This window comes from Centroberyx gerrardi, chromosome 1, assembly GCF_048128805.1.
Source record: "Centroberyx gerrardi isolate f3 chromosome 1, fCenGer3.hap1.cur.20231027, whole genome shotgun sequence".
NCBI lineage: Eukaryota > Metazoa > Chordata > Actinopteri > Beryciformes > Berycidae > Centroberyx > Centroberyx gerrardi.
The window spans coordinates 24,672,506-24,700,132 of record NC_135997.1 but is presented as its reverse complement, the minus strand read 5'-3'; the positions used below and the strand labels follow the sequence as shown (position 1 = coordinate 24,700,132).

The 27,627-nt window shown below is 43.0% G+C and overlaps 3 protein-coding genes across 5 annotated transcripts in view; 2 read left to right on the top strand and 1 right to left on the bottom strand.

Moving 5' to 3' along the window:
• Positions 1 to 3,764, top strand: part of shf (Src homology 2 domain containing F) — a 100,012-nt gene extending 96,248 nt beyond the window's left edge. For both annotated transcript variants that reach the window (XM_078282956.1, XM_078282952.1), the window contains one exon: positions 177 to 3,764. In XM_078282956.1, the coding sequence (XP_078139082.1) occupies positions 177 to 363 (187 nt within the window). In that variant the 3' untranslated portion in view covers positions 364 to 3,764. The remainder of the gene's footprint in view (positions 1 to 176) is intronic.
• The window catches only part of cd276 (CD276 molecule), a 215,089-nt gene that overhangs the window by 133,657 nt on the left and 53,805 nt on the right, over positions 1 to 27,627 (top strand). Inside the window, exons 2-3 of one of the 2 annotated variants that reach the window (XM_071894334.2) lie at positions 15,690 to 15,819; positions 21,523 to 21,618. In XM_071894334.2, coding sequence (XP_071750435.1) covers positions 21,573 to 21,618 — 46 coding nt within the window. In that variant the 5' untranslated portion in view covers positions 15,690 to 15,819; positions 21,523 to 21,572. Of the gene's footprint in view, positions 1 to 15,585; positions 15,820 to 21,522; positions 21,619 to 27,627 lie in introns of those variants that run through there. The other variant, XM_071894333.2, reaches the window with a different exon arrangement.
• ubl7b (ubiquitin-like 7b (bone marrow stromal cell-derived)) lies at positions 8,168 to 14,099 on the bottom strand. Its single transcript, XM_071894327.2, has 11 exons — positions 13,986 to 14,099; positions 13,181 to 13,361; positions 12,356 to 12,475; positions 12,175 to 12,260; positions 11,301 to 11,385; positions 11,136 to 11,193; positions 10,574 to 10,707; positions 9,935 to 9,984; positions 9,654 to 9,830; positions 9,325 to 9,438; positions 8,168 to 9,084 (listed from the first exon to the last, which is right to left on the bottom strand). Exons 1-11 carry the CDS (start codon positions 13,986 to 13,988, stop codon positions 8,944 to 8,946), a joined length of 1,149 nt encoding a protein of 382 aa, XP_071750428.2. The 5' UTR covers positions 13,989 to 14,099; the 3' UTR covers positions 8,168 to 8,943.

The following is a 27,627-nucleotide window of genomic DNA, read 5'->3' as shown; positions in this document are numbered from 1 at the left end:
TTTCCCAAATATTTAGGCCTATTGTAAATGCAAACCTTTCTCGTTAATATAACTAATGTGGTGTTTTCTGCCCATCTCTCTACCTTCACCTCCTGCACCCCCATTCTCTATCCTCTGTTATCCCCCTCCTCCCCCCACCCGACTCCCTCTCCCCCCCTCTTCATCTCTCTCCCCAGGAGCAGCCAGGGCTTCATGCACATGAAGCTGTCGCGGACGAAGGAGAACAAGTACATCCTCGGCCAAAACAGCTGCCCTTTCGACAGCGTGCCCGAGATCATCCACTTCTACTCCAGCCGCAAGCTGCCCATCAAGGGGGCCGAACACATGTCCTTGCTCTACCCGGTGGCCATCAGGACACTATAGTGCCGTGGGTCGCCTCCAGGTGCCAGACCTGCCCGGCCCCTGCTGTACTCGCTGGGCCACCCTGCAGCTCCGCTCCCCCTGTCCCTCCTTTCGTCGGAAAAGCGGGGGGCCCAGACGGGGCTCTGTAGGATCATAGGAAGATGAACAGTAGCATCCCAACCTGCTGAATCTGACTCACCTCACCGGCCCACAGATTCCAGTCCTGCTTCAAAGCCTACTACTCACTATCTCATACATACAGACTCACTGTCGCAGAACTCTTTTATTTGTTTTTTTTTTTGTTTTTTTATTTATGACAAACAGACATCCACTTCATAACATCACAGACTGACATCTCCGATGAGCATCATTTCATTGATTCCTTAACTGATTTCTCCCTTAGCACTTTACACTCTCCGAAAAAAGGCACAACATTAGAACTTCTGTCACTGGGCTGTACCTTTTTGTCATAAAATTGCGTACCTTTTTCCTGAGAGTGTATATAACCATTGTCTATAAACGTGCTTGTTTGATTTTCTCATTTGGTTAGGCCCTGTTGATTCTGTAGGAGTAATTGTTTATCAAGGGGACCTGAAGATTGTAACAGCCGTGTAAGAGAAGGGACATTTATGAGGCATGTTGAGGGATATCGTCCACATGGGCCCCATATAGTGGGCAGGAGATTGAATAAACTGGCCTAGCGTGAATGGTGTGTCCCCAGCAGCGCAGAAACAACAGGCCTGTGAGCTGCGCAGACTGATGTCTCTATCTTGTCATCGTGCATGCTGTCTGCTATCCATCACTGAGTGGGTGTATCACACCAATGACAATGTAAGTACCGTAGTGGTGAGACAGGCAGCAGAGCATGATGGATGGGTCAGCCCATCCGACACAGTACAATTGGCTGAGGCCAGAGACCAGAGCCTGTCCAAATGGACCAAATTACCCTCACTATCCCTGCTTAGAATGGCTTTGCATCGGGAGAATGAAATATGCCTGCATTGTCTACCTCAGAAAATCAATTTCATTCGCCCATCTGCAGATCAATAGGTACAATGGGATTGCAGATATCGATCTGCCCTCCCATCTCCATTTCCAATTCCTTTAGAATTGCATCATTGGCTTAGGAATATTTTTTTTGCATAAAGTTAGTCCAAGAAATGTTTTTGTTTTGTTTTTTCCTAAAAAGATAAACAGATTTTCCAGATCAGCAATTGTATGTATAGTCACTAATATGATATTGTGTGATGTCAGTAACAAATGTTTGGTTAATGCCTTATAATGCATGGGTCAAATCAGTCCGCTAGATCAGCTGATTTCCAATTCTGCTTTTAACGATTGTTCTGTGACTGTAATTTATTCTGGGGTAATTATTACTGATGTGTTACTCCTTTGTGATGGCCTATCGGCCCCCGGCCCTCATTGTTCTGTGCCGATGTGATCGTGTTTTTTGGGAATACTCCAGCCTCTTCTACTGTGGTGCTTTGCATTTATGTTGTTTCAAGTTCTGCTAATGTTCGTTTGCCTCTGTGGCCTGACTCTGGGACACGAGTCACGGTGTCTCCTGACCAACGGGATTGTTGAGCCTCACATGAGAGACTATATTGCAGATGCCCCCGGACCAATCACAGCACACCCTGTTCCAACTGGACACTGACCTTCAGTCTGCCATGCTTCCACTAAGCATTGAAATCATCATCTACCCTTTACTACTAGGTGTGCATACATGTGTGCATGTGTATGTGCTTGTGTGCGTGTGTGTGCGTGTATGTATGCATGTGTCCAGTGCATTCATGTGTACACATATGTATGGAATATGTATGCACTTGAGTATGAGTTCCAGTGTGTGTTCTACTGGTACAGACTGAGGTGACAACCCTTGCTTGAACCTCTTCGGTTGTCCAAGCCTATTATTTTTTTCTCCCCTGAACTAAAGAGACTGGGATCCAGCCCCATGACTCACTCATTTTCATTTCCACTTGTATTCACTCATTAACCGCATTTGGTTTTTAGCAATTCATAGGAATGACACATCTGTCTTCTGGGCTGCTTTCCACAATTAATCTTCACCTGGACCAATAATAATTCAGTCCGCAGCCTGGATTGCTGCTTACCAATCACAGCAGCAAAGAGCTGATTTACTCAAGTTGGTACATGTAAACACAGGCCAACACCATAAATTGGTGAGTCTAATCAGAGTGCCTAATGCCTGTATGCTCAAATTGCCTCCTCAGAGGAAACCACTGCCAGTCCCATGAGTCTCAAAATTCAAATGGTGAGTTGTTTAATGAGCAAATACAAGCAGAAATGAAAATTCTTGGGGCTGAATCCAAGCTAAGAGTGACTGACACTTGCAGTTAGAAGAACTGACTTTGGTGAACATGACCACTGTATATCTCCGCTGTGTGCTATGCAACCATATAGTCATTGAAGGGATAATGATTGGAGAGTGTGCCTCCACTAAATGCGTATGACAGATGCGATGGTACAACACGTCCACCTGGAGGAAATGTAATCAGGAGAACGACCTGATGTTTTTTTTTTTTTTGCAGAGAATGGGGGTGTATACAGAAGTTTATTTTGTTGGTGAGGTAAGTGAGCAGAAAGCGAGGGCAGACAGAAAGGTGTGTGATAGGAGGCCGTCTGTTCAACCCCTACAGCTTTATTAAGGAACGGTATGTTGCCGAAGTGGACCTATGTATTTCCCTGAGAGAAGTTATCCTAAAAAAAAAAAAAAAATTTTGCAAAATTAAATAAACTATACGTGTAATGTATCCTGTATGTTCTGAATGTTCCCTGTTTTAGAGATCAAGTGTTGACAATAAAGGAGGCTCTTTATTTAGTTACTGCTGCTGACGAGTATTACTTTACCATAGAGAAGAGCCCGCGTACGACGGCCACACTGCCTAGAGAGAGAGGCCTTAGCTTCGGATGGAGAAAGGGAAAACGGGAGAGACGGAGGGGGGAGACAGAGGGAGGGGAGGAGGGGAGGGTGTTCTGGCAGAGAGGGGCCTTTGTCGCAATCAGCAGACCCGCTCTCCACATTCTTATGTCTCTATTATGAGAACCTGAAAGAGCCCTTCTCCTCCCTCAGAGAAGTGTCTTAAAGTGTGTGTGTGTGCGTGTGCGTACACAGTTGTGCGTGCATGTGTGCATGTAAAAAAATGTGTGTGTGTGTGCGTGTGTGTGTGTGTACTGGTGTAGCCAGCCATCAGCCATTGACTTGCCCTGTGTGTCTCGTGCCACTCGCTGTGGTAAAATGGCGTGTATGAGTTTCCTTTGTGTACATTTTCTTGCCACGTATGTATGCACTACTATAACATATCTCTGTACAGTCCCTCATGGCCAAATGTATATACTGAATGTATTGTATGGGGACATAGAGGCATCAAGGTTCAAACTAAATAAAATTGGGTTTATGAGTCAAATCTATGCGTGAGCTGAGTTTTTGAGCATCATTACTTTTTCTCCCTTGTCTTTAAACACACACACACACATACACACACCTCACCACAATAAATAAAAGCAAACACATACTTGCTCGGCAGGAGAAAAGCCCCTTCCAGTATCTTTGCCGTCAGTTACCATGGTGAAGCTCTTCAATAAATAGTCAAGAGCGACTATTGTTTGAGTCAAGGACAGAATGCTGGAGCAATTATCAAGCGAGCGCTGCAGCTTGTTGTTCTCCATTGATCCACTTTGTAGCACATGTTATCCTGTAGGAGTTTTTTCACCCGGCGGTTCATCCTCGCAGCGCTGGTTTTAATGTGTCCGCCTCTACAAATGAGCCCAAATCAAGCTGGCGAGTACGTTCTTCCCATTGTTAGTTATTCGTGACTCCCTTCCTGCAGTGATCACACGTCTGGCCCTTTTGATCACAAGGTATTTAAAATGTATTTTAAAAGATCCTGTCAGCCATTTATTTGTATGGGAGTGTAGGCCTCCACTGATTCTTGGCATTTAAAAAGGTCTTGGCGTTACAGATTAACAGATTCAGAGGACAGGTTGCTGATAGCATATTTAAATGTCTTGCCAGCCATGGGGAGACAGAGGTATTGTTGATTGTCATGGTTGGTCTGTTTCTCACTGTCAAATTTCTTTCTTTTCTTGTCATTTTTTTTTTACAAATTGGATTAAATACAGTCATGATTCCTCCATTCCTTGGTTTCACATCAGATAACCCTCCAATTTTTAATCTTGAAATTTGATCTGTCAAAGACAAATACACTAATTCCAATAAAGCACAGCTGGCCATGCTTTAATGGATGCTTTGCCACAACACTTGTGGTAGCCATGGAGCTAGTTGGTGATCTTTCTTGTTTTTATCTTTTATGTATGTAACTACTTTTCAGTCAGACTGTATAGATGATTGGTAACCATTGTATATAAGCCATAGCACCTGCAAGTGCATTCTTCACTGTGATTATGTCTACTGTTGTGCCAGACACATCACCATGGTGCCCATAATCACAGTAAAGAACAGCCTCTTGGGTATTATTGCTATATTAAACCGCTCGTCTCTTCAGAGTCCAGCACTCTGTGCTGTCGGATGCAATTTCAGTACGTGAACCATTTCCCTAATCCCTTACCCTAAAGTCACATTCACAACTGTTGCATTGTGACAGCAAAAACAGTTTTACACGGCACATTTTAGCCATTAAGCAACTGCCAGGCATTCGTGGAGAGCGTAAACAAGGGGGCTGATGAAAGGAAACACTGAACATTCACAAGCTCTCTGGTCTTTTGATGGTAGGCAGGTTCTGTAATGCACACACCCCGAGCTTGGCTCCTAACAGGCAGCCAGACGGTGAGAACCCTGCCTTTGTGGCTCTGATGGTGGCTGTTTACTGCTACAGGCCCATATGTCTGTGTGTGAGTGTGTGTCCCTGAAATCTGAAATGGGATCAGCACCTTATTTCCCCCTCCGGAGTCCTGGGGCCTCATTTATGAATGTTTTTACACACACATTTTGTGCTTATACTAAAACCAGTATTAAAAAAATACAAATGACCCTGAATGCAGAATCAACATCTCACTTTGAGTTTCTCCTCGTTTCTGTGATACGGCCAAGGGTAAAACTAAATTAGATTATTGTGCTATATTGTTTTCTTTTTTTGTCATTATTTTCTTTGAAATGACAAATGGACTCCGAGGGTAAAGTTATCAATATTTCATGAGGCTGCTCCACAATGATGCAAACTCCACAATGAGAATTATTTCTTATGGGTATGCTTATGTCGCAGTTGGCTGGCTACACACGCATGTATGCACTGAATTAGTAGGGATATTTTTCTTTTTTTTATTTAGTTGTTGATTTGCTATATCTCCCCTGAGTGAATCAAATCCATCACATCAGACGACAGAGTAAAGCTGCCATTTTAACTTTCAATTCTAAATCCCTGCGGTTGCTGTATGATCTGTGACTAAGCCTCTCCCTCAGCTGCAGTTATTGTTCTCCTCCGGGGAAGCTTCATCAGGGGTTAAAGCACCTGGGATGAAATGCATCAAAGCAGCTTTTGTGGAAAAGAGACTGCCAAAAAAAATAAAAAAGGAAGGAGGAAGAATAAAAGCATGGCTTGAAAGCAATGAATGGGTCCACGAGGGGGATGAAAATGGCCCCGTGTCCATCACAAGCTCATTTCATATTCCGCTCAGTCACGCCGGGCAGAAAGCAATCTCAGGTAACAGACCTGATGTTAATAACACGTGAGCTGCACCTTTCAGAAAGAACAAAAGTGAACGGAGGACATTATATCAACTCTATCCTTTCCTCCTCTGGCATGTCTGAGGAGAACACTGTTGGTATTGTCTGTGAAAGCTTGATTAGAAGAGCTTTAACACCGTTTAAAAAGGTCTGGCAGCACTGGTGATTTCTATTGACTCATCATAGCGTCCAGAAAGAAGGGGTGCAGAACCTTACTCATTACCTGAATCCCCGGGTCAGCGTGGGAGTAATTGGATAGATTTGTGCCAACTTCAAAGCTGCAGCCTAATTTGTTAGGAAGACACCATTCTGTGCTATGCCAGTTCCTCTTCCTCCTCAGCACTGCTTTCTCTTAGTTATGTACCCGCCGCCATGTCATCACGATGGGGACGGCCAGCCGTTAAAAGAGGAAGCGTAGAAAACTCCTGAAAGAGTTAAAGCCGTTCAAACCCTTTATGAACACGGGCTGAAGTGCCGTGCGGGCACCCGGGCAAACGCTGAGAGAACAGTGGTGAAGCCAGACGAAGAGCGACGATAATCATCTGAAAGAAGAAAGTGGCGGTGGGGAGTAGACGGAGAAAAGGAAATAATAGCTTGTTTTCCATTCGTTCTACCATTATTTCTGCTCCGTCTGAGAGCTTCAAACATAGCGGTTCATTTGTGCTAGTGAGAGCCACCTCCGAATGCAATTGTCCCCACGAATAAACACAAAATGTCACCCATGGGTTAGATTTTCCAGAGATATCATACTGTAAGGTCAACATCATCTTCATCCCGGTGAGTGCTGATAGAACAAATATATTCTTTCCATGTTTTGGGGAAACCCAGCCCAGGTCTGTCTATAAAAAGGAGGTGAGGAAGCAGTCAGGAAAGAGCCGACGGGTACAAACTGAACTTATCTGCTCAGACTGTATTGTAATCTCCATTCTCCTTTGATGTTAGGGTGGATATAGGGGCTTCAATACAGCACCAGGTCCTAAGAGGTAAGATAAAGCCACTATCACTTTGAAGTGCCTTCACAGTTGACAACAAAAGGGACCTAAATATGGTGCGCAATAACAGTGATATGAGCATTATATGTGTGAAGCATTTGCTACTTTTTCAAAACCGACAGATGTGTCTCCATGGCAACATTGGCGGTGTTTTGTGACAGTAAGTTGTTAAGGATGTGCTGAGAGCTGCAGTTACAGCACTTGGGGTAATAGCCTATGCATAAGAACGGTAAAATAGACATGATACAGGCTACAACAAATACCACGTCTGACTTGACAGCTTACTAGCAGGCAAGGCCCTTAAAAACAAAAGATATGTCTAGATCTGTAATCAGCACAAAATTACTCCACAGCACATAATTCCTGCTGGGTTTAAAATTCCACCATCTTTATCTGGATAAACCACAACACAGTTTCCTTTTCCAGTTGGCAATTTGCTAGAGAGGGAATGACACTTTATTATTGTGCTGAAGCTGTGACACCATTTCCCACAGCACAGTGGAAATGCATTATTTTAAAATACCCTTGGAGGCAGTTGGAGGTGGAAATTGCCCGCAGGTGTGCGTGCATATAAAATGGTAATGGGGACAGACGGACACAAAGCGCTGTTTGGGTGCTGTGCTATGAAAGGGCAATCCACTGATTGAGCTGTCACATTCACAGATGCAGTAATAAAACTAAGCAGGGCAATTACTGTAGATCGGGAACGGTAGGTTGCAGAGGGGGGCATGCAATATGTCCTCCCCTAAAATACCCTGATGGGAGGCAACCAGACAAAGCAAATGTAGCTGGCTGTATTGAGAGTGAAAAAAGAGCTCAGTCACTAATAGCAACAACGTTCAGACAAGCATAGTCACATCTGAATAGATCTATTCATCACCTTATCTGTTTCTATTCCTTTTTTATGTAACTGGCTGTGTCTAAGCATATTGACCGCATTGAAATCTTAAAGCCTATTTACAAATTAACCAGCATCTATCATTTATGAAACACAATTCAATTCAAATCATGTTATTAAGATTTAGGGGAGAACCCCCCCCCCAAAAAAAACAAACAAAGAATGATTTGGATGTTGTTAATAATGAAAGAAACAGGTTTCATCCTAACGAGTCTGTTAGGATGAACTATAACAACCATGTCTAGTTGGAAATAAAATACTGCATTGCCATCTAGTGTACAACTAACTGAATTACATCAGCTATGGGATGCCATTGCAAATATGAATGTATGAGCACCATAGCTGTACAACGATGTACTGCATACATTTTAATATACCTGGCCAATAATTATATGATTATACAATTAAGACTCAAACAAATACGAAAAAAACAAAACAAAACAAAAGGCACAGGGTGAGCTGCGGGCTAGTATAAGTCATTGAACAATAAAAAGGAAAATTCACACACTCCTCTCTCCTTACGATGTGAAAATTGCACACTAACATTTCACAGGGCGTCATCCTGATCAAAGCAATGTAGCAGAGACTTTGGTATGCTAATAAATGCCACAGCATATAAAGGAGTAGACTTTTCCCTTTTATTGTTTAATCAATAAAAGTCCATGAAGTCAAAAAAACTTGATATTGCTAAAGAAGTAAGTTAATAACTGTCAATGAGTCAATGCCACCTATCAAACAAACAGGTAGACAGGCTCAAACACTGATGAGGTTTATTACAAGTCCAGTCAGGTCAATGACAAAAACATTAGGACAGTTGCGGAGCTGCTTTGAAACTGTACATTTAAGGGGGGTAAGTGGGGCAGTAATGAGAAGTCTTCACCTGTCTAAAAGCATAACGTCCACATAATGACTGGGCAGCAGGATGACCAAAGTTCCTCTGAGCCTAAGGACAGGGCTTCTCCTGCCCTCTCCTCCCTAAACCCCCCCCCCGTCCCTTGGGCATGGGCTCAGAGTCCTGGGCCTCCAGCAAATATGAGCTCCAGGGCAGCCTGGATGTCACCATCTGTGGCCTGCAGCGCCCTCAGCATCAGCTCCTCATCCTGGATCCCCATGTCCCTGAGCTGCTGCATTTGGGACTGCCAGCGGCCCTGGCAAAACAAACACGCAGTCAAAGAAGACCCTTTTATCCAAAGAGCACCCAACCTCACCAGAGTCTAAATTAGAGGCAATGTAATTACCACGCCAGCCTCACTTGAGCTCTGCCATAAACAAACAACTTTACACCCATATACACTGCATGGATAATACACATAATGTAAAAGCACATCTCCTACATCAACTGATATGTGGGTGAGCTTTTATTTATCCAGGTCAGGTCATAGCCTCACCTGTAGAGCAGACATGTTGGTGGCCTGCAGAGCCTGCTGTAGTGCCTGGCTGAAGAGATCATTACTGACTGGGGTGCCTGCTGGCATGGGGGCCACTCCAGTGGAGGGGTCCGCCTAAAAGAAAGACGAGTACAGAATGACTGAGAAGGAATCCAGGGAAGAAAAAAATACTATGTGTGTGTATGTCAGCGTATTAATCTGCAGTAATCCGCAGGTTGTGAGGTAGAGACAATGCGTTTTATATCCTCAGTGTCTATTCAGTGGCTGTAAAAAGCTTTTAAAATGTGTGTGAATGTTGTCTGCCTTTCCAAGAAGTGAGCGGCCCTCACCTGACTTGTGGTGGTGGGAGTGACAGCACTGGAGTCCGGGGTGCTGGCCAGGGCCAGGGCGGTCGCCAGCTCGCTCTGTGTTATTGGCCGAGGGCCTGTGGCTCCACTGTGGCTCAGAGACACGGGACGTACTCCTGCCGAGGCCCCCGCTCTGCTGGACGGGCCTGCTTGGCTCCCCTGTCGCACACGTTGAGAAACACACAAATTCAGCAACGGCATTAGCTTCATCAAGTTTCAGTGCACATAATGCCTGATGTCGGGTTTTAAGCAGATTGACTCACGGACTGGAAATCTTCCTCATCATCAGACATGCCCTCGAACATGAATCCTCCTGCAGGAAAAGGAGAATAATAAGCTTTTTTTTGCAGAGCTCTTTTGGAAACAGAGTTACAAAGTGTGCAAAAATGCATAAAAGCCACTGAGGTAACGCCTTAAAATGCCAGACATCAATTAAAACAGGATTATAGAAGAATAAAACAGACAAGAACAACAACAGTTTATATAAAAGCTTGTCTGTGAAAACATATCTTTAGTTTTACATAAACACATTAAAAATGGATGACAGCCTAAGCAGAACAAGTGTTCCAAAGCCTGATTTAGATGGCAGGGACCCAATGAAGCAAACATTACAGTTCATCCTAGTTACACTGGTATTCACAAAATTAACTAACCACCACTATAGTAGTGCCTTGCCACCAGCACATTTATCTGTATCGTTATTTATATACAGTATGTATGCTTAAATTTTAAAGGGCAGACACAACTACAATAACATGTCCATTGCATTTTATCAAAATATGAAGCTACTGTCAGCTTCATTTCAATGCTTATAGTTGGAGGCGGTCAGCAGCACATGTGGCAGCCTGTTAGGGAGCCTCACCATCCTCCTTCCCCGCTCTTCACTGAGCCATCTTGCTCACCTGGCATATCGCTGTAGGAACTGGAGGAGACATTGCGGGAGGAGCTGGCGCTGGACTGAGCGGGCATACTGCCGGCCACAGAGTGCAGGACCAGGATGATGGCATTGACCAGCGCTGGGTGGGAACTGATCAGTCTATGAGGACAGAACAGAAACGTATAGATTGAGAGTTGATGCATCATGACAGCCACAGTGTACGCAGTAGTATAGATACACGGGGTACAGCTAACTCTGTAATGCTGCTACCAGTCTTTCTTTATGCCTGTTAGCATTATAACATTGTTAATTCTTACCATCCTGCAGTCTGCTGATAAGCGAGACAGCTTAATATTTGACAGCCGACATGGCCAATATAATAAAACTCTAACAGAAATACAAAAATAGATGTTTACACTTGGGCGGACAATGTAAAAATACGTGAGTAGGGTAAGAATCCACAAGCGCGGGGCGAGTGTGTACGTAACATCACTAGCAGGATTTTCCTCTCTGTGTGCGTCTGTACTGTGCTCATTTATTATGCGGCATATCAGAGCCAATAATCATCAAGGTAAAGCCACACTCACACGTCCAGCATGTTAGGGTCCGTGAACTGCACAAAGAGATCTTTGTCTTGGAGAACTCCTGCACAAATTTGAAGGGCATTATTAGACTAAATGTTAATACTTGCATGGTAAAAAGGAATATCATGAGGAGATTTATCAAGCGAAGCAAGATCCATCAAATCTTACCTAATGCTACTGGGTCTGACCTGAGCCCCGGTGTAGCAACAATGATCTGATCCAGAGATTCCTTATTTGTCAGCATTTTATATACCTAGGTGGGAGAAGCAGTTTTAGTAGTAGCACCAGTAGTAGTAGTAGCAGCAGTAGTAGCAGTAGTAATAATAGTGTTTCATTGATGTGAAGATCTTTAATCACTGAAACTGAACTGAAAGTGACACATTAATCAGAACAAATACAAAAGTATTTATTAATTCAATATCACTCTAGTGGGAGAATGATTTCTTTTCCTTGACACAATAACAATGCAATTCTGTAAAATCAACGCAACACGTTAGTCTAGCATAACACTGGATAGCTGATGTTAAAACCTGTGCATGAGCCACATGCTGGCACTGTAAAACTGATTTCTGTGGTTTGTGCCACAGAAAGCTGCCAACCTATAATAGCTATGCTTTAACCTACAGAGGATAATCTTTGACCAAGTTTCAGCTGTTTAGATTTTTGCAGAAAAAATGCACATTAAGTCATTCAGGGAAGAGGGCTTGCTTAAAACAGACAGAACAAAAGAAAAGAGTCATAGATGTAGTCATTGACTCATTTGATGTAAAAGAAAAAAAAAAATTGTAGTTGTTAAATTTCTAAGTAATCAATGCCCTACTGGGCATCGATTACTTAGAAATTTAACAACTACAATTTTTTTTTTTCTTTTAAATAATCAAAAGGCTTATTAATATTCCTTATAATAAGACATTTTCTCAAAATAACTTAGCATATTAGTTATTAAATTGAATCAAATACAGGAGGGTGAATACATTTTGTTGAGGTTGCCACTTCAGGCAGTACTGTTCTAGGCTACAGTATATCTAAGTCCTCTACTCACTGAGTCTCTGTAGGCAGAGTTGAGAGAGTGGAGAGCAGCATGAAACACCCTGAACTCCCTGGCTGCAGTCGCTCTGTTCACAGGCTCTGAAGAAGAAAAGGATAAAGAAATACGTCCGTTTTCAGGTTCAGAGAGCATTTACAGCGGAAACGAGCTGTCAGTGATAAAACGCTACACACACCTGGACTGATCTCAGGCTCCGGCCAAGTCTTTTTGAGGATGTGTAAGGTGGATCCTGGCTGAATTCCACAAGCGTCCAACGTTAGGTCATCCTTCAATTTCCGCCCACAGTGGACCAGCTCTGGGACAAAACAGCAACACACAGAGAACATTCACTTATCAGGACAAATCACGATCACACAGTAGTAATGTTGGTGAAGGTGACTGTATACTTTTACCAGTAAAGGAGCCAAATCTGAAGAAATACTTTGGCCATGTGGTACGTTGCACCCAACAAAACATAGTGACTGGACTGTGAGAGTCTCCTGCTACTATGACTAGCATTTTCCAATCACATTAATCGGTAAATGTACACATTTACCAGATTTAGCTTGGGAAATGTTTACATTTACCGTCTGTGCTCTAAAATTGATGCTAAGTACTCTTTCCTCTCAGAGTAACATAGCCATTCAATAAATGTATGTCAAAGTATAAAATTCTATGAACAGTTAAATATGGTTTGCAAAATGATTCACCCAATGTATGCACTTAGACTAAATTCTTACATGCAAAACCATTTTATAACATACTATATAATATTTATATTTCATCTTTAAGTTATGGTCAGACATCTTGAAGAAAGTCTCCTGTTAAAGGTTGCTCCAGTTTTGCCTTTCTTGATAGGAGGTCCATTTAGTGCATAAGATGAGTGCATGTGCAAAAGGTCCAAGGGGGTGAATACCTTTTATAGCCATTGTATACAGAATAGAATAGAATAGAATAGAATAGAATAGAATAGACTTGACAAGTCAGAAACAGACACAGTTTACAGACAGCAGAAACAAACCTATGAGATCAGGGTCTGGGACGGAGTCTGCGAGCTGCGCTGCAACAAGCTGTTTCAGAGTAGCGACTCTGTATCCTCCAGGTGGGACGTCGCCTGGCATCATCTCTGGGAAGTGGAAGATGGATTTGGGCTGATCCATCAGCTTCAAAGACAGGTGCCAGTCTGAAGAAGCCATCGCCACCTGTTTTGCACGAACAAGACACGATGTTATCACAGAGCGATGTACAGTAGTTATCAAGCTAGATATTCATTATGAAGACAATGGACTGTGTAGTTGTTGTGCAGTCAGTAGTTCTCAAAATCGTCTGGGGACCCCGAGGGGTTCTTGATGGGGTCCAGGGGGCGCCCAGCTAAACAAGGGAGACTTTAGTTTCTCTAACATTTCATTTCAAGACAGGAAAACGAACGAATGTAATAGGAATCACTCTTCTCCTCAAACTACAATACAGACAGCTGCAGCTGTGTACCACATCGCATTGAACAACAAATATTGTTTCAGAAGAGGGTCCCAGAAAAAAAACGCACCAATGGCTTAATATTTGTCTAGACCGTTAACATGAAAACTTTGGTCACTCCTGGTAGGTCACCCATCGAAATGATTACTATCTAACGTTAGCCAACCTGCTAATCAACCTAGGTGACTAACGTTAGGTTAGCTGCTTGGTGGTAACAAAGCAACGTCGATTTGATAAATTAAATGCCAACTATCATTGTAATATTAGTTTATTTATATCAATCACTTGACGACTTGAACATAAAACTCATTCGGAAAAGATAGGATATTATAAAGGAATCGCACACTCACCATTGTGTTTTGTTGACAGTCAATTCGCTTCCTGGTTTTTGTCACGTGGTTTACAGTACGACGGAAACTCGTTAGCAACGTTTCGTTCAAAACAGATAAAAACAAAAGGAGCTTATTAACCATAGTCTCTGTTTGTCAATGCTAAGTTATTCATGTATTATTTTTAATGCAATACATTAAAAAATAAAATATATAGTATAAATTGTGCCATAGAAAAACATATTCTCTCTCTCTCTCTCTCTCTCTCTCACACACACACACGCACGCACGCACGCACGCACGCACACACACGCACACACACACACACACACACACACACACACACACACACATAACCTAGAGGTTAACATTATTGTTGTCTATATCACTGCACCGTGCCCACAAAAATATCTCGCAATACTCCCATTTTCTTTTTAAGAATAAAATCTCGGTTTTCTGAACTATGGGGTAAGGAGGAGAAAAGCAGGAAACCATCATGATACATCATGGTTTAAAATAGTCAGATTGATTTTCCTGCTGCATGCATTAGCTCAGGATATTCCAGCTAAACTGCATCATGTCTGGGACGGTGAAGCTGTTAGGTGACCCAGACAGTTGTTTTTCAGCTGTTTGGAACAGCTGGTCTCAGTTTCACCACCATGATCTTGAATCAACGTTCACACTTTCCCACTATGGGCTCATTTATATCGAGCCAACACTACAGTCATCCTTCATTTATCCGGGGAATCACATTGTGATATGTGTCTATAATAATTGCCTTTATAACCAGTGTCCATTACCAGTCTAAGGGAAACAGAATCGATGAACAGTATATATTCTAATAAATAACTAAATTAATATTAGTATAGCCTATTAATTTATTTATACATAATATATCAGAAGTGATCAATTCATAGATAAATGGCCTTACAGAAATAAAGATATATATATATAGTAACCACAGTTTTAGAAGGATAGCCTATAGATAAATATCCCAGCAAAACTCCCTATGAATATTATAGTAATAGCCGACTATTACTATAGTGATACCATAGCAGATAAAATGCCATCAGATAAGGTCACTATTGAGTACCATATACTATAAATTATAACTTCATATAGGACTATAATAGTGATAACTAGAGATAAAAAAAAAAAAGGCTATAAAGTATATGGTAGTTTATCACTATTGAGTGCCACAGACACACTTCAGTATACATTCCTACAGCTAGGCTGCGTTATAGAAAAAAGAAAATAAAACAAGGTCACTATAAACTCACTATTGAGTTGTACAGTCGCATTACAAGTCCCTATAAAAGTACTGGAGGAATATTGATTGTAGTGATTGTGAATAGTGATTGTAGGCTTATCAGGGAAACTTCTGAGTATAATGAAAATATGGCATTGACATTTTCTGATGTGGGCTGAAAAGCAACTGAAAACTTACATTAATAAAACACATCATTAGACTTTCCTTTCTACTGTATTAAACGGGCTTGCTGCAGGTCTGGTCTGTTCAGTAAACGGTTAATGGTAGTTGGGGGTCGGGACTCTGAGACACTTTCCCCCCTCCGTATGACATCACTACTGGACAAAGCTGCAAGGAGTGGTTTCTGTGAAGGGAAGCGTCCCAAATCAATGGAACATAACCGCACGCTCTGAAAAGCCTCACAGATTTATCCAACATCCAGCTAAACAAGCGGCTAGTCGCGTCTGTAGGAGTAGGCTAGTGTTCAGTTAGCGCTTTATGAGAGGAATGAACTGCTCACGAAAATAAAGCTCGCCTGCTGTAACTGAGAAGAGAGTCACCGCCGCTGGATGGTTGGTGATTTTTAAGTTTCCTTCTCCTAACATGGTAAGCCCTAACAACTTGTGTTTGATAAACCGAGGGTGAGCTAATGGCAAAGTATCATATTGTCGGATAAGATAAACATACAGGCTAACTCCGAGTATTATAAGACAAGCAACAGCTGGGGCACAGCAGAGCCCCATGATGAACTCAGGGGGAACTGCTTTGCATACTTTACTCACCAGTTACTGGCTCAAAATTGTTTTCTGTGGCAGTTGCGAGTAGTTTCAAAGCGAGGCAGAGGCCTACTAACATGGTATTTTTCGTTAATTTAATTTTCACCGATGGAGCTGTAACATTTATGAATGAAACGCACTGCGCCCCCCTTTGACAAAAAGTGAACACTGCAGTTTGTCCATGTGTAATGGCAACTTTCATACTCCTCAAAATGGTGATGGAAAAAAACAAAAAAACAAAAATAAGTCCACGTTTACACTTGTGACTTATTGGCAAATGTTATAACCACGGTGTTTCTTTAGGGTCTTTTGAAGAATTAACCAGCCTCTCAGGCCAATTAATTATTTCCCATATCTCCTCACAGTTATATTACTTTACCTTCATTTGTATTGCTGTGGATGGGATTCTTTGAATAGGGATTTCTTATTGATATTAGGCCTGCACTCTGTGCTCTATGCTGCAGTGAGGATTTGGCCTGGAAGGATACTGGGCTGATAGTGTGAGCAGCTGTGCTACTGGCAGGTACAGCTTCCTGTGGGATATAATAGTCTTTGATAGCAAGTCGCCAATACTGCTCCAGAGGAAATTGTGACTGATATGGAGGGAAGACAAGAAGGTTATTTTACATTGTACAACATGCTTGACTGGGTTATTCCTGTGAAAATGCATCAGTAGTTTGTGATAGTAGATATTTAATAGTGGTCATCTCAAGATTATTACACAGGCACAGTCAAGTAGGGTTGCTGTTGGAGTTAATATATTTTTAAGGTCTAGTTTTAAGGTTACATTACCTTTTGAAGTGGGTTGCAACACTTTATGGTGCTCAACAGTGATAGATTGTGGGAATATCTCCCACACTGCATTTCTTACTGCTGATCTAATATTTCTCGGCATGAAAGAGACACACCTTCCTTACAGTTCTTATTCTCAATACTTCACTTGTTGATTGTCTGTCATATAAAAGTGAATGTAAATGGCCATATTGAAACCTTTCCCATATTGATACTGCGTTCTTTCATATTGCAGTGTAAGTATGAATTTGGTATGTTGTCTAGTTCTAGTGTGAAGTGTAAATTTGACTTTGAGTGGTTTCAAAGAAAGGTGACAACTAAAATTGTCACAAGACTTCTTAGGCTAAGGAATTTTAGACATAAACCTGTTTGAAGTTTACACAGCTCTTCTTACCTAATACGTGTCCATTTGACCAAAATAATAGAAACTCCTGGACCACGTCCCACCTCAGTGTCTCTGGTGGTTTTGGACTAATGTGAGGCGCATTTCCTCGCATGGAATAAATCCAGTCAGCCCTAAGAGGGCGAGGTAAATTCTAATCACTGCTGCCATAATGATTCTAAACGCCCACTTTGATCCCATGATGCAATTCTTCCTGGATGGGACTCAGAACTTCCAGGATGGAAATGTCCCCATCATCAAGGCACGAGTGGTCACCCAATGGTTTGAGGAGCTTTACAGCGATGTTAGCCATATGCCAGTGGGAGATTAGGGCCCAGAGGATCGGTGAAATTCATTATGTTGATAGTGTTTAACAGTGACCTTGTCCTCCAGCAGAGGAGTGGACTGAAGACCAGCAGTGTCAGTGAAAGGACACCATGCTGTTACAGGACCACCGTCACTGAGGGAAAGCTTATGACTGGGGCTGGAAATTGCCAGAGATTTCCCAGTAGAATAATGTGACCGTATTACGGCCATGATAAAATTGCAAATATTAATGTTCTGTGATACCTGCGATATACTGCAGTTTATCACTTCATTTCTCTTTCATTTGACCTCAGTAAAAAGCTTAATAATCCTTAGCGCAATGTCAAAATGTAAAAATGAATTACATTGGTTATTATGGCTTAAAAGCTACGGAGCAATCACTGAATGAAATTCAAGCCCATTCAGACTGTCAAGCAGTCTTTCAGTGACCATTTCTCCATTTTACTGGCCTTCATTTTAGAGAATATCTTTGTTCATTCCAGGAACAGTCTTGAAATCTGAATAAAGAGATCACAACAGTTGGCGTCAATATTGGAAACCACCCGTTTTCTTTATTTCCCTAAAACTCTGTACAGTTCAAGTTTATTGTAGTCTTATTTTTTGTAGCTTGCAGCTGTGGTCAGCTTGTTTTGACCTTTGACAGCTGAGCTGAATAATAAAAGTTGGACAGTAAAGGAAAGGAGGGAAAGGGGATTTACTTGCTGGCATGGGGTTAGGAAAGTGCTTTGAGTCATTCAGCGAAAAACCCTTTGATGACTTCCTGGTGTCTGGACAACAGAGACAGAGTCAGACTGTGGTTTAGTATCGGCACGTTGGCATACCTCAGTTCACGCTACACTGAAGGAAAACGGTACATAACAAGAGCTTACAAATATATTCAACTCTTGTCCTTTTAAAGACGACTCTTGTGGTATGTCTCTCTTTTTTCAAACACCTTCCAACTGTCTTCCTGCGGTACCTCTCTACTTCATTGAATATTTATTCCCCTTTTTTGATACTCTGTGCAGTGAATAGCCAACAGTCTCTGCCTCTGAGGGTAAATATCTCAGAAAGTGTCCCAGGCATGTTGTCTGGCAGGCTAATGCCTTGTGAAAGACGTCCAGGAGTGAGCACTGCTGTTTTGGAAGCTTTGTGATGAGGCTGCACTACTACCCACATCCTCTCTGCTGAGCCCATAAATGGAGCCTCATGGAAAGAGTTTTGGTGAAGTGAAGAGGCAGAGGCAGGGCTGGAGATGAGAACAACACTGGAATGACTCATGTGTTGATATGAAATCCCAAAGAGTTGGAAAACTGATCCGTTTGCTGCTCTCCCTAACTTCACCAGAAGTAGAACATTTCATACTTTAGGGCCCTTATAGATTTGCAATTAACAGCCAATGAATAATTAGACATACACTACCAATCAAAAGTTTGGACAAACCACATTTTTCTTTATTTTCACTATTTTCCACATTTTAGAATAACAGTAAAAACATCAAAACTATGAAATAACACATGGAATTATGCAGTGACCAAAAAAGTGTTAAACAAATCCAAACTATCTTATTATTATTATTATCTTATGATTCTGTAAAGTAGCCGCCCTTTGCCTTGATGGAAAGTCAAAGGCTTTGGAAAGAAATTCATACATAGGCATCAACTTCACTATTTATATTTGTCTAAAAAACAAATTTCAAGCATTGAAGCATAAGCCTTTAGATCAAAATGGCTTTAAGATAATGAAACACAGTACATTCAATCAGGCGTGTCCAAACTTTTGTCTGGCAGTGTAGATTCTCTGATGCACTTGGACACATCATTGGTGACACAAGCCAGGGTCACTGGATGTTTCATATTCCACATCAGACACCTACGCACTGGAAACCCAGCACAAGAACCTGGCTTGTGTCCAAGCAGCCAAGTGTAGTCCAGCAGCTCACGCCTCTACCTCCACGGCCACCTTGAGGATCTCTCTGCAGCCTCTCTGCTGCGTTTGACAGCAATCCTCCCAGCAGTCAGAGTAGTAGGTGGAATTGCCACTTGCATTTTGTGAAATGTGCTGTTACATCTTTCATGCCAGCATTAACAATACCTGCTGTCTACCTGTCAGCCCATTTTTTTGGGTTTTCCATGTGTATTTTGTTTAGAGCCAGCTGATCCCATTCCGTCATAGTGACCCCGGTTGGCATTACCCGTAATAGTCCTTATCCAGCTCTCACACACTCTCTCAGGGCGCAGACACTTGCCTCCAGGGTACAGCGGGGAAGGCAGGAATAGAGAGCGCAGGCAGACAGGAGGACATGGATGGAAGGAGCTGAGTGTACACCAAGAGAGGAAACAGACCTCTGTGTCTTTTCCTGTTTGTGCTAACAATGTAAATTTTTCATTGCGGTGAAAGCAGATGGTGAGATCACTGGTGATAGATCATCACTGTTAAAAAGAATATGCTTTTGTCAAACATCTGTTTCACACGCGACACAACGCATTAAATGGCAACGCGAAGCAACACTACACATGACAATACAATGCAAAACAACACAAGGATATGTTGAAAATGGCACATCCATTGAGTGTGGCTTTTGAATCCATTCAGAATCATCTCTCCTCTTTTCGTGAGTTTTGAACTTTTGAGTTATGCGTTGAGATCAAAGAAATGTAATGCTTTGATGTCATCACATTGCATTGCTTGAATTAGATGCTTTTTTCCTTTTTCCTTTTTGATAGATTGTCATTGCCAATATCTATATTAAGCATCTAGTATGAAAAAAGACATGTTTAAAATAGAGACAGAACCTTGATGTTTCATACAATTTTCTTTTCTTTCACAGGCAATGCAATATGATGATGTTATAGGGCTGTATTTTCCTTGATCTTTGGGGCTCATTAACTCAAAACACAGAAAAAATATTGGGAAAATTTAGGAAAATGACTGCTTCAGCAGAATAACAAGTTAAAAGTCAATAAATGTATGCTATTTGGGGGCAGCTTTTATCTAAAGCGCTGCAAGTGCACACATTTTTAGCATGGGTGGGCCCGGTGGGAATCAAACCCCCAACACTGGCAGTGATAGTGCAGTGTTCTACCCACTGAGCTCACCAAGTTCAGTGGAATTATTACTCTTTAATGAAGTAGAAATACACTGAGAGGGTAGACTGCCCACTTCTCTTTTAAAAACAAACCAATAAAAAATACACTCAGGTAACTTAGTTTATTTATATGATGCCCTTTGTCCCTAAAAGCAGCGCTGCCACATGATGGGGTCACACTTGTTCTAATTTTGTTCGTGTTTATTCCCCGATTGCTCAGTCCACAAAATGCTGAATATGTCAGTTTTATAATAGAAACTCTTCCCCTTCCTTTTCTCTCTCTTGTTTTTACTTTACTCTCTTTTCTTCTTGTACTCAACACACCTTGAAAGCATTATCAGTATTTTCTGTTTCACATAGTCTTTACTTTATGCATGCATTGCATTGTCTTATGCGACAAAACCCCACCCACCTGGGACACCAAGCAGGTTAAAACAAAGACTGAGAGTTATTTGGTTTCACTCTCCTCCTGTCTGTGTCTGCATGTCTCTTACCTGATGCCACCAGTTCAAATTTCTGGGTGGGGAAAGTGAACGAGTAACGCTCTTCCCTCCCTCAGCAACTACTGTCGAGGTGCCTTTGAGTAAGGCACTGAGCCCCCACCTGCCAGCAAGACTGTGGTTATACTGGGCAGCTCCCAGTGTGAATGTGTGGAACAGTGTGAATGTGAAACAGGGTGTTGCTGAAAAAGATCATGCTTGCTCAACAAATGAGAATGTTGAACAAATGTTGACAACAAATTAAATTAATAAAAAAAAAAAAAAAACGCTCTGCCACACCCTCTTTTCCACACATCTTGAATGCATCATCAGTATTTTGCCATGAGGTTTTTGTTCATTTCACTCATTTTCTACCTTTCATCGGGACCTTCCTATAACAATCATGTTGTTATACTGTTGTGTCTTTGATCAGCTTGGCCCGCGCTGCATGGAGTCTCATCAGATGTCTGTGTTTTTTCCCCGCAGCGCTGTGTCTGACGAGGTCGACCCGTGGTTCGAATCCCCCCTGGAAGACCATGCTGTCCCTCCTGCTGGCCGCGATGCTGGCTGTCCAGGCTCTTGGTGGGTGTTGCCCCTGCCCGTGCCCTGCCATTATCCACAGATCACAGTCACCGCTGTGGGAAATGCCACCGCCGGTTAAACAATACGCCCTGCAGGATCTATTAGTCTTCCCCCTTCAAAGGCTTCACTGGGCAAAACAACAGTTCAAATGAGGCTACTCCCAAAAGTAATACACCAACAGTCGGAAAGCTATAAAGCCTCCCTGTTTAAACTCTTATTTATCCAGACGAGTTGACGAAGAACACATTCTTATTTACACAAACGGCCCGTCTGGGGGAGTAAAAACACATTTTTCATAGTAATTCCAATACGTTTGATTTTTAGAGGGTCGTGACTCTGTGATACGGGAGTGTGTTTTTTTTCTATTATTCTTATTATTCAGCTTGTAAAGCAGAATAGCTTTGCCCTTCTCCAGACAGGTGAAGAGTAGCGCCTGGGGCTCGGGTGAGGCCTTGGCGAAAAATTGCTCGAAGTGCAGTTTTTTCGGCTGTGACTCAGAGAGTGCGGTGTGGGAGTCCTCTCATATTTATAACACAGGGAAGCAGGGTGGTGGGTGATGTTGCAATTGAGGATACATAACTCAGGCGCAAAGTTTCACTTCAGTAGAAACGGCGCTCGAAGCAAAACCTGTGTCATCATAAAAAAGAAACAAATGGCCGGCGCTCGCTCGATAACGTCTCACGACACGGTAAATAAAAGAAGGGAATTGAGCATGTCAAGAAAAGGATCAACACTGCATATATTTTAGGACTTCCTTTTCCCTAGACTCTGTGTGGCTGACACATAACTTAAATTCAAATTTCATAGTGGGTGATATTCCTTTATATGAGTGTATAGCCTGCGATACTATACACACTATACACTGAGAGCCCCACCTGCGAACCAGGGAAGGAGAGGGAGGAAGTCTTCCCACGGTAAAACGTGGCCTAAGCAGACTTTTGGCAAACTTACAAGATTCACAAACTCGCAAAGAATTGTTATGGTACAAAGTGCTATAATTTACAAGAAGCGATTTTTGTCCGTCTCCTCTGCTCTTTGCTTGAACTGACACGTCCTCCTATGGGCCGCCAGTAACACATTTCAATCTCGACTCAGTAGACTTAAGTATCTTCAGTGGTTCATTAGGGTCCTATTCTCTCCCAGCTCTAATGGGCCTCCGGCCTGCTCATTACTGGCTGTGTTGCATCCACTGCCTAACTCGCTCCTCTCACTGGGAGGGAGGAGGAGGAGGAGGAGGAGGAGGTGTCAGGGACTGATGGAGCTCTTTAACTCACTGGTAATGGGCTATTGTAGCTCACACAATGATTCACTTTCTCTCTGCTAACCGGAGGACTAAGTGAATTAGTTGGAGTCTAGTTTGCTGCTATAGCATGCACATGTAACATTGTATTGTGATACAAAAAAAATCAGTGTATGCATTGTGGAGCTGATAATGTTGTATGATATCATTTATAGCTATTTTCTGATATGAGTAACTACAGCTATGCAGCATGATTCACATTTTATGAAGCTTATGCTCCTTTAATCCTACTTTAAGTCATAGTTTGTGTGTAATATTTTATTTTGAACACAGTAGCATGTCTTTAATTACACTGCGGGCTGAGGATAAGGCACAGTCTTTCCATTTTCCAGCAGTGCAGTAATTGTCCGGGAAATGAGCTGAAGGTCTACTTGGTTGCCTTTGATTTATAAACAGCCATGTTGTGCTTCCATTGGCCACACGGAGAAAAAAGATACACACATGCAAGCACAGGAGTAATTATAAGTGGGTGTGCCCGTGTGTGTCTGTGTGTGTGTGTGTGTGTGTGTTGATGTGATGCAGGGCCTCCTGGGCCTAGTTAGGATTACTGGCTATAATCTTCCTTGTCTTCAGCGGTGTCACTGCTCTGTAACGCCAGCAAATGCCCATATCTGCAGACAAGATTACATTCTGGTGTTTCTGCCGCACACTTCCCAATGTGAGAACCCTATTTGTGGCAGAAAAACACAAGGAGAGTACATGCCAGTGCTGTCATCCTAACACAGTAACATTGTCTCTGTGGCTCCCAGCTCTATCCTGACTCAGGAGTCAGATGATGGATCATTCTGGGTGAAACCACTCCCTGATGTTGCTCATACAGCATAGCACAGCTGTTGTGTCAGTGCCGCTATGGAGAGGCTTGTCTGTAATGAGATTTTTTTTGTGGTTGCTTTTGTACTCAAATCCATATACTTTTATAACACACTATGGGGGAATGATCAGTATATTCTCACTGTAAGCACTTCTCTATCGTACAGGAATATTTGTTCCATCCATTGAGGCACTGAGGCTTTGACCCTTGACCCTACTGGCTGCTTATAATACTGGCAGTCAAGCAGTTTAAGTTTATTCTACTCTCTCACTCACTGTTATTCTGGATATGAGTGTCAGCGAAATGCATAAAATGTCAATGTATATGTACAGTAATGGCTGAGCCACAGCAGCAGCACAGTACAGTAACATCCTTGGCTGGCTCCGACGCAGCACACAGCAGTGTCAGCCAGTGGCAGAGCTAACAGGAGGCTGTCTAGCTAATTGCTTGTTGTTGTCATGCTCTCTGTTCAGTTAGCACAGCCACCAGGCTGCCAGAGCGCACCGTGTGCAGCTCTTAGCGCCCGAACAATGAAAGCAAAATTGTATTCATGCAAATGCAGAAATGGCAAGCTGACCTGATTTCGCTCTCAATGATGGGAGCGGTGAGGTAATTCAAATTAATTAGCATAATTGGATAGATTGCATCTAGCGTGGCAGTCGGCGGGCAGACGTTATGGCAGGGCCCCGGAGCGTGAAAATAGGCCGCTCACGCCCGCATCTCTGGTGTACTCTTTAAAGGTCTGCTAACTATGAATGCCCTCTTCCTGTCCTCCTTTTCTCTTCACAGCAATTGATTCTGCAGAGAGGGGACGCTTTAGCCTGTGCAGAAATTCAATTTAGGGTTATTACCCCGTATCAGTGATGTTCTTGCTAATTTGATTGCGTCCAGTGAAGTATCCTTTTAAAAACAATCGAGGACAGGCTCGACAAAGATTGCTTTCGCCGCAATGCATACATAATGACCGGTCTCTGTTGGCTTGCCACTGCCCCCCCACCCCCCTCCCCCCTCCCCCCTCCGCCCCGCTTCCTTCCCGCCACTTTCCAGCTCCTCTCTTCTCACAGTGTGCTCATTGAAACAGAGTGCATTACCCAACAAGCACCTCATGATTATTTCAACAAGTCCTAAAAATGCTGCCTTGTGGGATCGCTTAAAAATTGATATGGGTAATATGCCGAGATTGCAGTTCTGGAGGGGGAGAGGGGCCTGCAGCCATATGTGGGTCTGCTGCGTGTCTAGTGGGCTGTGATGAACGGGATGAGCGGACGCTGATCTGTGCTTGGAAAGCATCAGTGCTGCCGACTTGCTGAGGAAGCAACCCGGCAGCTGACACAGGGAGACACTTACCTCCAGGGTGTTGCTTTGGTGACGTGGCGCCGGTGATGTCAGGCGTGGCGGCTCTGTCATCCAAACGACGCACAGCTGGCCACAAACTCACCCTCCCTAATGCCGCCTTCACATGGCTCCTGGTGCATAAAAGCAGCGAATCAGCAGGGGGTTTCAACCTGTGGAGGAGCTAAAAACTGCCTCCCTCCCTGACAAGTCTCTGATTATTACAAGGAGCAGATGTAAAACGCCTGCCTCATCAACAGGATTAGAGACAAACCCTCTTTGCCACCGTATCATAACAGAATCTTTCTCATCAACTCTGCCTGGCTCCTCTGTAATCATATGCGGAGTGTATATGCACCGCCATAACCTCCCATCATTTGAAATTAGCTGCACTCAACTCAGATCTGACCCTGCGACCCTCCTGCCTCCTGTGCGCCGCCCCACCTCCTCCCCTCTCCGTCCCTGACCTCCTGCTCATCACAGGCTCTCTGTCTCTCAGGTTAGCGTGCCAGAGGCTTGCCCGTATCTGCCCACTCTTCTTCAGCTGGCCCTATTATCTAGCTGCCGGAGCCCATTAGCAGGTTATTGACGGGATATGAGAGGCAGCGCACATCTGTGGAGGGAGCAAGATGGAGGAAGTGTGAAAAAGGGAGCGAGAAAGAAAAAAAAGAGAGAAAAGAGCACAGAAGTGAGTCCCATCTTGATTTATGACGTGGCTGAAAATAAGCAAGTCAGAGTCCTTGTCTTCTCTACCTGCCGTCACCTGTATCTCTCCCTGCTCTGCTCTCGCTCCGTGATGGCTCCCTGGAGCAAGGCTGGGAAAAGAAGAGATTATGTTCAGAGCTGAATGTTGAAAGTGACCCCATTACACTGCAGCAGGCTTTAAGACCGACTTAATCTCATCCATATTGTGCCTCCCTCACTGAGAGGCCATTTGAAAACCACTGCTCAAGAAACAGGCTGTTTTTCCAGAGTGCTAATTTTGAACCGTGTCATGCCGACTATACACACGCTGCCATCACTGGCCTTAATGTTTTCCAGATGCTTATGTTTTTTTATGTGTTCAGATGGGAGTACTATCGACATCTACATCTGCTCCGGACAGCATGAAATCAAAAGCTAGCTTTCCCTTTAGACTTTTACAGGAATTGGTTATATCATAAGAATAACCAGTATGAAAGGGATCCCCGATCCTTTGGGCAAAAACCCTTTGATATTCAGGTGGTGCAAAATGTCCAGAATGAAAATGCGTTGAGCTGTAGTTACGCTCAGCGCCAGACAGGGGCAGTAGTGTAAAAGCATATTTCTGCAGCTCGTCATCCTCAAACCTACCTACCTACCATTGCAGCCTGTGAGTATTGCACCTGTTTACTTTGCTGTGTCAATATTGCCCCTGCAATTTGCCTCCCAGTGTTGGTGCTTGATTTTCCTCGTGTAAGAACTCATATTAATGTAGTTCTCCTATGTCATATGTTGCAGCAGGGAGGGCTTTAAACATACCCTTTAAACATGTGTACCTACTGTGTTTAATGAATGGCTCTAGTGGCTGTGTGAGTAGCTGTACCCACTGTCTGTTATCGAGCAGTCTTCATTATTACCTCTATGAAGGTGAGACCAGGAGATGCTAATCTTTGTGTGGTTGAATGGTATTGAGCTGAGGCAATTTGAAGTGCAGTCGTATTGTGTTTGTTTATTGAAGAAGCTGATATGAGGCGCAGGGTTATTGAGCGAGAAGGCCTTGGGTCGGTATTGAATCACATGTTAAAGTATGTGTGCTTGTTTGTGTTTGTGTGTGTGTATGTGTATCTATGTGCGTGTGTGTTACACATTGAACAAAATATGAACTGAATCTGTATTGTGAATATTATCATAGATAGATAGATATAATTTTATTGATAACTGTAGAAAATGCTAAGTTGAACAATGAAGTTGTGCCTGCTTGCCTGTGGTTTGTGTGCGTGTTTGTGAGAGAGAGAGAGAGAGAGAGAGAGAGAGAGAGAGAGAGGTGAGAGTACACAGATGTGGGCCCCTTGTGTTCCTCTGTGTATACGTGTGTGTGTGTGTGGGAGAGAGACTGTCCCAGGTCATGCTCATGGGAACCTCTCTGCTCTAGAGCGGCTTTGTAACAGTGTCTCCATTGTAGTGTCAGAATACCTTGTGTCCAATTCCTCAGACAGTGTGCTGCTGTGGAGCTGTCAAGAGCCAGACTGGAGTGGAATATCAATGTTTCCTACGGCCTGTGTTTGTCTGTATGAAATGGTGTGTGTGTGTGTAGGGTGGGATATTGTTAGGATTTTATCAATACTGATACTTATCGATACTCTACTCCACTGATGTAATGGAATGTGACTAAGGTAGCCGTCCTGTGTAATGCTTGTCCCCCCATCACTAGTTATCGCTACCTACGCAATTAGGTTTTATACACAGCTAGTTCTCCCTGGTTGTCAGGTCAATACAGGACAACAGTCTCCTTCTGAAATGAAATTGCCATTATATCAAGGGATGGCTGCAGCTTGACTAGTATCAATGGATATCTATGGATATCTAGTATCTATAGTATCTATGG

Excerpts from the sequence above, each read along its gene's own strand:
- ubl7b (XM_071894327.2), bottom strand. Across the intron at positions 11,386-12,174 it reads ACTCTGCCTACAGAGACTCA|GTATATAAAATGCTGACAAA; the intron begins GTGAGTAGAGGA and ends TCTCCCACCTAG. Across the intron at positions 9,831-9,934 it reads ATGAGGAAGATTTCCAGTCC|GGGAGCCAAGCAGGCCCGTC; the intron begins GTGAGTCAATCT and ends CGTGTGCGACAG.